Below are 12,190 nucleotides of genomic sequence, written 5' to 3'. Positions count from 1 at the left end.
ACATTGAACCCGGATCAGTCAAAGCTACCGCTACGAAATCCGGCTTCAATGGTCAGCTGCTAAATACAGCTATGACTGCTGATCGATGCTACTATTTCTGCTACTACTGCTGCTTCTACCGGTGACTGCTCCTGTTTCAGATGCATGGAAGAGCTGCTGTTACTTTTTTCGAAAGCTGATAAATAATGATGATGCTGCAGCGGTTAACTGCTTCACGTGCTAAGTGCTAAGTGCTTGCGCGTGATACTGTAGCTAACGGCTACAGTTTCAATAACCAGATATTTACTGTACTGCATTCAGCTAATTGTACTACTAGGTGATGCAGCTTCTGAATGTTAAAAAATAAAGTATACTGTCGCTGTCGTAGGTTTAAAGTGCTGCTAGATGATTTCTCTTCTCTGTTACAGCTGCAAGGTCCAGTTCTTGCAACTTTATGCTACTTCAAACTGATGCTATACTACTGCTACTGCTATACCTGTAGAAAATGCTGCTGATAGCTCATGCCGCCGCTACCACCTAATGTTACCAATATGATAACCGTCGCAATACATAATGGCGCTTCTAGCTGCTCCTATTTCTGCTACTTGCGATTGCTGCTGCTACATGATCATGAATTCTGCTGATTCTAGCTGTTTAAAAATGACGCCGCTAGCTGCTGATGCGAAATGTCATAAAATGATACGGGTGTCAGCTGAGACTATTACAAGCAGAAGCACATGCGAATTCATGCTGCTAGCTGCTCTTGCTAATTTATTGCTGTTGCTAGCATTAGCTGACTCTGCAGGCTGCTGTTAATGGGCCTGTTGCAAACTTTTGCTAGAGCAAAAATAAGAGTTGTTTCTTATAGATAATGCCTCAAAAATCACGATGAGCGCATCGGCAAAGTCTGAAATGCACTCATAACTTCACAGTCTGCGTAAGAAATTTGCGGTTTTTTGAGCTTCCCGCTTCAAAAACGATACTACGGCACAGGTGAACATTTTGTAAAAGGAGTCGTTCCATCGTCGGCAATACTCATCATGGCCGACGCCAATCCGCCAAAACACGTGTGATGGGACGAGATAATACCTGAACTGGATTAGACCAGATAACAATCGGCGTGTTTTAACGTTCATGTTTTCCGCGCCCGAATTGATTGACCTTGAACTCTCCTCGAATTACGCGCGGAACTGCGCGCAAGCGTCGGCCATGATGAATATCGCCGACGATGGAGCGACTCCTCTAACAAAATGTTCACCTGTGCCGTAGTATCGTTTTTGAAGCGGGAAGCTTAAAAAAACGCAAATTTCTTACGCAGATTGTGAAGTTATGAGTGCATTTCAGACTTTGCTGATGCGCTGATCGTGGTTTTTGAGGCATTATCTACAAGAAACAACTCTTATTTTTGCTCTAGCAAAAGTTTGCAACAGGCCCATTCGTAGGATGATACTGCTGATCCTGCTCAACGAAGCAACAAGTTTATCTGTAAAAAGATGCCGCTTCTGGGAGATGCAGATGCTACATGCTCAAATTGTTCTAACGAGAATTTCCTGGAATTTTCCTAAGAAATTCCCCAGCCATTATCATAATTTTGAAGATTTTTATGCACAGAAATATGTTTCACTTGGACAAAACAAGTACAGAATTTGAGCTCTGGTGGTAAGGAGCATGAGTGAAATCTGAGCCATAGAAAAGTTTCAGAGGGACGAGATAACTCAACGTTTCATAGAGATAACTCAAAGATCTGTTGGGTGACTTTGTGAAGAAGTAAGTTACTGTGCTTAAAAACATGATATTTTTGTAAATGACCCGAAAATCTTATTTCCTTTTCCTGAAAGTTTTTAATTTATCGAGCTTTCAGCAATCCATAGAGCGTGAACAGTGACATATTTGGAGGCGGGGCAAATGCGATAAAACCAAGAGCCATCCGCGACACTTCCTCTCTAAGTTTGGAGCATGAATTCGAACTTGGCGGGAAAGCTCAGCGGAAGCTCTCTTAGACCTGGAACGCTAGTGTGCTCTGCTGGCTTATGGCGCAACTAGATGGTCATGTTAGTTCACAGAGACCGCTGCAAGAGTGCTGCACTATTTACTAGTATCTCTCGCGTTCTAGCGGATGTAGAGAAGTTTTATAAAAGTGCCATATCCTACTGTGTATGAAAATGCTAAGGCTAAAATTGTGAGCGCTGTATGGACTACGCTACAATTTTGGGCTGTCTCCAATACAGTGACAATACTGGGCACTGGGAGACCCTATTTTTGAATTGTTAATTACAGCCCGAAAAAATCGTGGATAATTAAAATTTGCGCAATTTGGTGTGTGTCACTTGAGCACGCAAATACAAAGATTCCAAATTTTATTTATGCTTTCCTTGTCTCTTTTATTTGTTGCAAATTTCTATTGATCTCAATTTTCTAAGGTGACGATAAAGCACAAAAGCATAGCCCGGAATACGAATGAAGAAGGAGAGAATTAAAAATGGGTAAACAAGGCTAAAACATTAAAAAAACACTAAACAGCAGGACGTTTCGAGCTGTTACCAGCTAATTTTCAGCTGCAAAAACACAAAAAAAAAACAAGTAAAAAATTGAGTGGCGACCTGAAGTGATAATGGCTGGGGTCAGGTCGCCACTCAATTTTTTACTTGTTTTTTTTTGTGTTTTTGCAGCTGAAAATGAGCTGGCAACAGCTCGAAACGTCCTGCTGTTTAGTGTTTTTTAATGTTTTTAGCCTTGTTTACCCATTTATAATTCTCTCCGCCTTCATTTTCTGAGGTGTTAATGACCTACGTTTCGTTAAAACACCTGTAAATAAACGTAGTAACCCAACCAACCATGAAGCACCGGACAATTCTTGTCATATTCCGCAACACTAACAGCCCGACAAGATTTACGACTTTTTTAAATTGTAAATTTCGGAGTCGAGCTCAATTTCTATTGTGCCCCAGTCCCCTCCTCGTAATTTCGGACGGAGGATCCCAGTCCCCTTCTTACCGTGCACGCGTCATTAATGATAAAAATCACCATAGGCATAACTGTGCGTAACATTGTCAAGATATCGCTGCATGGGCGGTCTCAATATTCAAATTGTTGGAGCCATAGACACGAAAGAACAAATCAAAATTCGGAACATATTTTTCCTAGAACTTTGAGTGAGGAGCAAAGACAAACATAAAATGTGGTCATTCATTGCTGTGGGATTTCAATTGGACTACACTTCACAATATGGAGCTATAATATTTCTGTCTCAATCATAAAATCACCTATCTGCAGAGGAAAAATCAACGTGGGTGCAGGAAGGTAAGGAGAAGAGAGAGCAGATTACACGGCAGAATAAGAAAAAAGATAGAAGAATGGAAAGAGGATAAAGGAGCAGAAGAAAAGAAGGATGAAAAGAAGAAGAAGAAATGAGTAATGAAAAGAGAGATAAATTGATTTAAAAAAGGATGAGGAGAGATAAGAGGAGGAAGCAGAACGGTCGAAAATGCGCGTAAAATTTCTGTAGCATACGTACATTCTTTCCTGCTTTCCTGCGGTCTTAGTTTATCGTAGTAGGAAGGGTAAAAGCTTTGGTAACACGTTTGAACAAAAGCGAAGGTTCTGATACGCTTATACAAACTCTTGAGAGAGCATATTGTCTACCTTCTTAAATGAGGGAAAATTGAATGCAACAAGATGCATCATGAAAAAAAAAAAAAATTAAAAAATCACATTTTCTGAAAATAATAACTGTAAAAAATTGGATATGTAAGGATTGGATGTGGACCATAATTTTGATTGTTAAATTTTTCTTCAAATGTACGTTTCCCGCTTCTGCCTGTGTATTTAAAACTCTTCCACCTAGAATGGGCTTCATTTTAATGACGGAAACTGTGAAGTAAGGCACTGAATTTCAATCCTTCATCTGATTCAATGTATTTTATTAGAATTCCACATTCAAATTGCAAGTTTGCATTTGATTCATGTCACGCGCACTATTTTATCAGTTTTCCGGTGAATGAATTAAGAATCTTTATAGATAGAATTTCGGTAAAATCTAAGCTTTGTTGTCGATATCATGGCAGGGCCGGATCTAGGGGGGGGCAAGTGGGTGCACGTGCCCCGGGCGCCACTTCAGGGGGGGCGCCAAAATGGCAATGACTTTTTTTTAGAAAGGAGGTGAGAGGGAGGGAGGGTGAGAAGGGGGGAAGAGGAGAGGGAGGTTACGAACATCGAAACAGGAATACATACATATGAGTCGCTTTTATAGCGATCTTTGGCGCTTTACCACGCCTAATCGCCACAAAGCTCGAAACAGGAATAACATGAGAAAAAAGGGACGAAATTTGTCAGTTTTCATATCTTCTGAAGAGCACCTGAAAGCTGAAGTCAAAGTCAGCACTGAGCATAAGGCGTCAAGATTAAAGGTATGGATTGAAAATTCCAATATTTTTAATGCACACGGAATCGTTAAATGAATTCCGATGGGTTAACGAGGCTAACTCGGGGGTGAAAAAGGCGCTAGATTTAAGGAATGAACGAAATTAAAATAACAATGAGTGATGACTGTAAACTTAAACTATGAAAGAAGACGAGGCGCTACTTTAGGGGGGGGACGCCAAAATGGCAATGACTTTTTTTGGAGAGAGTGAGAGAGAGAAGGGGAGGGAGGGAGAGGAAGAAAAGATGTAGGTTCCGAAACAGGAATAACATTATAGAAAAAAGGGGCGAAATTTGTCAGTTTTCATATCTTCTAAGGAGCATGATTCTGTGACCAGCAGAACTAACCTATTGCAAGATTCCAGCGTTTACAATTTTAGAATTTCTTTCGTGTAAGATTGACGGGAAAATTGAATCTATTTTTGGGAAAAGGGCTTTTTAAACGGCGAAGAGATGAATAAGTTGAATGATGACGATTTAAAAAGCATGCGAAAGATTTCGCCATGAAGTACGCGATGGACGTAGATCCCTATGAATTTGTCGAGGAAACAGAAGTCTTTCGGGTACAAGCCAGAGAGCTCTCTGGCAATCTTCAAAAATTAAGCCCTCTTAACCTTCTGAATTTAATTGCGAAAAATGACCAGAAAGATACGTTCCCAAATGTCGCGATCGCTTTGCGTATGTACTGCACTTTGCCGACAACCTCCGCTAGCTGTGAACGCAGTTTTAGTAAGTTAAAGCTCATCAAAAATTATTTGCGGTCGACCATGTCGCGGGAAAGATTGACAAATCTGGCCATTCTGTCAATCGAAAGTGTGGTTGCCTACACGGTTAATTTTGATTCCTTAATTAACATTTTTTCAGAAAAAAAAACCCTGGTAAAAATTGGCGATAGGAGCTGCGTTTCAAAATACCATAGGAGTTCTTATAGCCGACTAGAGAAGGCTATTGAAAATTATATAGCTGGCTGTAGAAAGCGGAGCAAATCATATAGCCGGGCAATACGAGGCTATAAAAAAGTATACAGTTGGGCTATAGTTCCTATCACGGGCTTTACATTTTATCGCCTGGCTGTTGCTTCTTCGCCATCGATTATAAAAGGCTATAAGAAATTGTGTAGAAATTCGTGTGTTTTGGAAATCATTAAGTTTGATACGGAAGTACCTTTATATTTACGAAACACATACATATTATATTTTCCAGTGGCGTGGCGTGAAGGATCGATTATCGATATATCGCCATTTGAGGCTATGGTAAAGAATCGATTACTAAGGTGTTCGCTGCGAACGCCCTGATAATCGATCTTTTTTCATAGGTTTGGATGGCGAATCAATCAATATATCAGTAGAGGAAAAATGCCGGTTTAAGCGCACCCATCAGTGTTGCCAATGTTCCCTTTAAAAGCCTCGTCTATTTCCGTCCAACGTTATGCTGGGATGAACCCCATGAGCCAACCCGTCTCCTCCCCCCTCCTCCCCCGCCCCTGATTCCTGCAGGCGCTTGACGAATAGGAGAGGAGATTTATGTTGTTTTCTTCTAAACAATGTTAATGGATGCGTTGTTTCAGTATTAATGTGATTATACTCGGGAAGAGCCCGGCAACGATACCGGAGTATTTCAACTATGAGATTCGATGCGTCGTTTCAAATTTTCACCTGTATTTTCTAGCCATGCCTTGATTTCGCCGTCCGGAGGAGCTTTCATGCCGGGTTTTCGATGTGTTTAACCTAAACGACGGTTGCATATCCGCCGTTTTTCAGGATTCCGGCTATTCCTCGCAGAGCGGCGCTTTACAGGTCCTTCCCGTGTATCAATGTGTCTTATGGAAGATGCATGCATACTTACCTCCGTTGGGATTTCTCACTCTCTGGCTGATTCGAGCGATTTACCTCTTCGTCCAAGTCCATATTTGAACCGTTCGTTCCTTTCTTCACGGCAGAAATCGGCCGAATGAAACTCACAACGCCTTGCGCGTCGCCGTCCCAAACTTGAGCCCGCTGAACTTCCACCTACAACAGGCCTCTCTCTGACGTCAGAATTTTTGGACGATGAGTCATTCAGCGCCCGCGCGCGGGAGTGACCGGAGGCTGCTACCGGGGGGCCCCGCGGTGGGTGCGCGGCCCGCCCCGACACGTGGACCATGATTCATCGGCGCCCCCCCCCCCCCGCCAGGTAAGCCTCGCCCCTCCTCCGCTCCCTCCCCTCCCCCCTCCCGCTCACCACTCCCACTATTGCGTCATCAAAACTTGAACCCGCTGAACTTCCACCTACAACGGGCCTCTCTCTTACGTCCAAATTTTTGGCCTATGAGTCATCCAGCGCCCGCGCGCGGGAGTGACCGGAGGCTGCTACCGGGGGGCCCCGCGGTGGGTGCGCGGCCCGCCCCGACACGTGGACCATGATTCATCGCCCCCCCCCCCACCCGCAAGGTAAGCCTCTCCCCTCCCCCCACTCCCACTCCCTCCCCCCCTCCCCCTCCCCCTCCCCTCCCCCCTCCCCTCCCCTCCTCCCCTCCCCACACAAGGGTGACTCATAGATAGGCATTTTTGAGACTCATCATGTCAAAGGGCTTCTGGTTCTTGTCAAACTACACAAGATTTACGACATGAAGGAACTTGTTTCAGTCAACATTTCAGAACTATTTTTGTTCGCCACGTGTTCATTCTCAAAGTAATTTATTACTAAACAGACGTCATAAATGAGCCATAAATTCTGCCAATTTCGTTATTTATGGCTTTTCGGAACCATAATCTTATCATATTTCACCCCCTCATAAGCCTATCATCGAGGCCAGATGTGTATTACGTCAGATTTTGAGAAGTAGAGGGGGGAGACTTCCAGGGGAAACAACAACCATTGTCCAACCAGTCGAGTATAAAATCCCTGACTGACCTGACGAAAGCGACAATCTCTCTTCAAGTTTTGTTCACTTTCGAGCTTCTCTTCTCTTCTGGGTTCTTACTCTGACCAGAAACAAGTGACTCACTGTGCAGTGAATATAAAGGTTTCTTCCTTACTTCCGCTTTCAGGTGAGTTCATATGCTAAGTATATTTTTTCCAAATATCCCTTACATTTTTCCAGGAATTCCATCATCAACTGTACAAATCAACAACTCATACTCCTAATTGATACAAAACAATTCTACTCAATTTAAATCCATTCCGACTTTAATCCAATTTTCAATCATGTCATTTCAATATTCACTTAAAAATAAACTAGAATTCCAAAACTTGAGTTATGTCTAACTCAGGAAATATCCTTTCATGTTGTTTCTAGATTTATGAACTTGCCACTGTGGGAAAAATGTCGGAGAAGGTACCAGCCATTCGATCAGTCCGATGCAAAGTGTGCGATCAGTGGTACGTGAAGGGCAAGACCAATCATGAGCGGAGTGCATCACATCTGAAGAAGATATTCAGTATCGACGCACCGATAACGTTGGTGGAATCTGCTTTCCAGAGTAGACTCGAAACATACTTTTTAAAAAATCAAGATGAGACTGATATTCATTTAGAAAACTATTTAAATTATAAAATGAGACCTATGATTATAACTAAAATTCGCGAAACCCTCCGTATTAGGAAGAGTCTCAAAGTAAATATAAATGTTTATTTGGAATATGTAAAAGCCGAAGACGAAGATCAAACCCCTGAGGATGCTGAGACCCAGATCAAGTCTTTTAAGACCAAAAATATTGATTTCTTTCGACACAGCAATTTGACTAAGAAACTGAAACAGATGGTGGAAAAAATCCTCGCCGAGAACGCAGAATTTCATATGAAGGAATCAGGATGGACCTTGATCCGAATCATCGGGACCGAATTGCGAATCAACAGATTTAACGCCCTTCAGAGAGCCGGATCTAGCTACATTCCCTTGCCAATAACATCGAAACATGTGGTAAATGTGAAAAACGATGATTTACAGTGTTTCAAATATGCAGTTTTAGGAAAACATTTACCTCCAAGTACACGAAATAAGAATAGAGCTTCAAAGTACGCCCCCTACTCGGAAAAATATGACTTTTCTTGCGTTTCCTTTCCTACACCCCTCAAAGAAATATCAAAATTCGAACGAGTCAACAATGTTTCAATATCAATATTCGGATTGGACGGTTACGATGATGAAACTGACGATGATAATGTTCGCGAGGATGCAAAATTTGAAGAAATAGGTTTCGGAGAAGATTACATTCCAGCTTATCACAATGCGAGCGATTGTGACGAGGAGGATGTGGATGATCCGTCATACTTTGTTCGCGACAAGGCTGTCGAAGAAACCGAGAAGAAGAAGAAGAAGAAAAAAGGAAAGATGAAGGATGTTGAAAACCAGACTGAAAAGCCGCTCATTTACCCGCTCAGGGTGACTGATGAGGAAAAAGAAGACCATATCGATTTGCTGTACTATACGAAAGGTGGAAAATCACACTACTGTTGGATATCCAATTTCGAGTCACTTGTTCGTTCTCAAATGACCAGTTGTGAGCATAAGGCATTTATCTGCAAGAAATGCTTTTCATTCTACCACTCGGAGGAAAAATTAGCAGAACACAAGATTCTTTGCAGAAAACTCAGCAAGGATTCTTTCCTACCAGAATATCCGGAGGACCCCGTTTTATATTTCGAAAATTACGCCAAGACCCTGAAACATAAGTACGTTGTCTACTGTGATTTTGAGTGTTACTTGCGGCGGATGGAAACGGATCTTACGGAAGATCACTTAAAACCGAAGAAAGGAACAAACTCTGTAGTTTACCAGCATCATACACCCATGTCCTATGCCTATATGGTGGTATCGCCTGACCCCAAAATAAATACTGAGAAACCTGTCTTGTATCGAGGAGATAATGCTCATCAACACTTTTTGGATGCAATGTTGGAGTTGGCCCAACGGATTTCAAGAAGAATGCAGATCGAACAAGACATCAGAATGTCGCAGGAGTCCCAAGTAGCTTTCGATTCAGCCGTTAGCTGTGAAATGTGTCATGTTCAGTTTTCTAACGCAATACCCAAAGTACGCGATCATGATCATCAGTATGTGGATCCTGCCCTATCCAATTACAGAATGGCTTTGTGCGGTCCGTGTAATTTGAAACTGAAGCACTCGAGAACCATGATAGTAATTTCCCACAACTGGAGCTACTACGATGGACGGCTCGTATCAAAAGCTGTCAGCGGACAAAAATTGAAAGTTACCATCATACCCAGTACAGAGGAAACCTACATCAGCCTTATGATCAGGATGGAAGATAATTTTGCGATTAAATTTGTGGATAGTTACAGGTTCTTGGCAGCTTCTCTCGATAAACTAGTCAGTGAACTACCACCTGAAGCATTCGTTCGGACCGAGAAACTATGTGAAACTCCTGAGCAGTTGGAGATGGTAAAACGTAAAGCTGTCTTTTGTTACGATTACGTTACGGACGAAAGTAAACTGCAGGATACGAAACCTCCGCCTAAAGAAGCTTTCTTCAACAAGTTGAAAAACGAGGGCATCAGCGACGAAGACTACCATCGATTCTGCGAGACGTGGCGGATTTTCGGAGTAAAGGACTTGGGCAGTTATTCAGACCTTTACTTGAAACTCGATGTTTGTTTACTCGCCGATATATTTGAGGAGTTCCGGTCCTTCGGATTGAAACATTACGAGCTAGATTGCGCCAATTACTTGACTCTCCCCAGCTTCGCCTTTGACGCATTCTTAAAAATGACCGACGTCCACATCGATTTGTTCACGAAAGAACAGCATGATATGACTCTAATGATTTTAAATCACATCAGAGGAGGCATATCTCAATGCATGCTGAGACACGCCGAGGCCAACAACCCGTTGGTACCGGAGACTTATGATCCAACGTTACCGAATTCATATTTAATGTATTTTGATGTGACAGCTTTGTATGCCTACACGATGAGACAACCCTTGCCCTGCGGATCCTACGAGTGGGTTCCCGAAGACGAATTAAAAGAGATAGATGTGCTGAAAATGGAGGACGATGCCGAGACCGGACTGATACTCGAGGTTGATCTCTCCTATCCGGAGCACCTCCACCACTTACACTCTGATTTGCCTTTCTGTTGCGAAAACAAAGTACCGCCTCGCCACGGATCCAAACACGTCAAGTTACTCACCACCTTGGAGCCAAAAAACAATTACGTCATTCACTACGTCGCTCTCAAGCAGGCGTTGGAGCACGGGTTGGAGATCACTCGCATTCATAGAGCCCTCAAATTCAAGCAGAGGCCTTACTTGAGAGAATTCATCGATCTGAATGCTCGCCTTCGACAGGAAGCACAAGGCAACGAATTTCACCAGTCAGTCCTGAAGCTATGCTCCAATGCTTGTTACGGAAAATTTTTAGAGAACCCGATGAAACGCAAAAGAATAGTTCTCGCTACCAATGCCAAACAACTTTCCAGATACGTATCAAAAGCTGAATTCATTGATCGAACGATATTCGACGAACAACTAGCAGCTGTGCACTTGCATCGGAAAAAAGTCAAATTTAATCGTCCGGGCATCGTGGGATTTTCGATTTTGGACCTGAGCAAGACGCATATGTACAAATTTCACTATGACGTCATGTTGAAGCGGTACCCGAGAGATAACGTTCATATTTGTTACATGGATACCGATTCTTACATCTACCGCATCGTTACGCCAGATATTTACGCGGATATGCTCGAAAACCTCGAATTATACGATACATCGAATTATCCGAAGGAGCATCCATGTTATTCTGCGAAAAATTATAAGAAAATGGGTACATTCAAGGACGAGTCCAAAGGTTCTCCTGTAATAGTCTTCTACGGTCTAGGAGCTAAAATATACATGTACCGATCCCGAATAGGACTGGACAAGAGAGCCAAAGGGGTTCAACGATCCGTTTTGAAGAAGACCATCGATGAACTGGATTACGCGAAAGCTTTATATCAGAACGTCGATACCGTGCGTAAAATGCGTCGTATTCAAAGCAAGAAACTCGAGATGTACACCATAGAAACCAAGAAGAAAGCCTTATCCAGCTTCGACGATAAGAGAGTCGTTTTACAAGGTAACGTTGTCACTCTTCCCTACGGCCACATAGCACTCGAAGCACGCAAAAGTTTCGCTGCCCACCTAAACGATAAACTTGGCACCGTCGTCTTAAAATCTTCCGATCCCCGAACCCGTACGAATTTCAAAGCCAACTTGGATGCTTTGGAAAGGAAATCTCTAGAAATGCGAAAGACTTGGTACCGAGAAGAAAAAAGAGCGAATCTCAAACGTGAGAGTGATGATAGTGAGGGGAGGAACGAAGGAGACACCAAGAGACATCGAAAAGTCTGATTTTTGTTGTATTTCTGTAATGTTTCAGATGGATCAGATAAATAATCACGTATTATACGTTCCGATCCGATCAATCCATCCGTCCGAACTGCACAGGGGCGAAAGATTCCCTCTGGAGAAAATGATACGTATCAACACCGAATACGGGGAGACCATCCTGGCCTACATCGACTACCACGGAACACAACGCAAAATTTACCTGCCCAAGTCCTATTCAGACACCGTAACGGATGACGGACTCAGAGAAATCAATCAAAAACAGCTAGATATTGTATTCGTTGGTCCGCATCATAAAACTTATCGATACAGAGTGGAACCTAGAGAATAGGTGATTTCGAATGACGCACGGCCAAATCTAGTTTACAATCCTAGCTCCGTTATTTTTTCTTTTTTTTTTACAGAAGTTTGAATCTTGAACCGCCATGACCTGCTTTCTCGACGTTCAAGGATTCCGCATGTCGT

At 42.6% G+C, this 12,190-nt stretch overlaps 1 protein-coding gene across 1 annotated transcript; it reads left to right on the top strand.

Annotated features, from left to right (window-relative positions):
* Positions 1-7,702: 7,702 nt before the first annotated feature.
* Positions 7,703-11,728, top strand: LOC140224614 (uncharacterized). The gene has a single exon (XM_072300622.1). It carries the CDS (start codon positions 7,703-7,705, stop codon positions 11,726-11,728), a length of 4,026 nt encoding a protein of 1,341 aa, XP_072156723.1.
* Positions 11,729-12,190: the final 462 nt, after the last annotated feature.

The sequence above is a fragment of the Bemisia tabaci genome, chromosome 1 (assembly GCF_918797505.1).
Source record: "Bemisia tabaci chromosome 1, PGI_BMITA_v3".
Classification (NCBI taxonomy): domain Eukaryota; kingdom Metazoa; phylum Arthropoda; class Insecta; order Hemiptera; family Aleyrodidae; genus Bemisia; species Bemisia tabaci.
The sequence above is the reverse complement of the archived record's forward strand: the minus strand, read 5'-3'. Positions and strand labels throughout refer to the sequence as shown.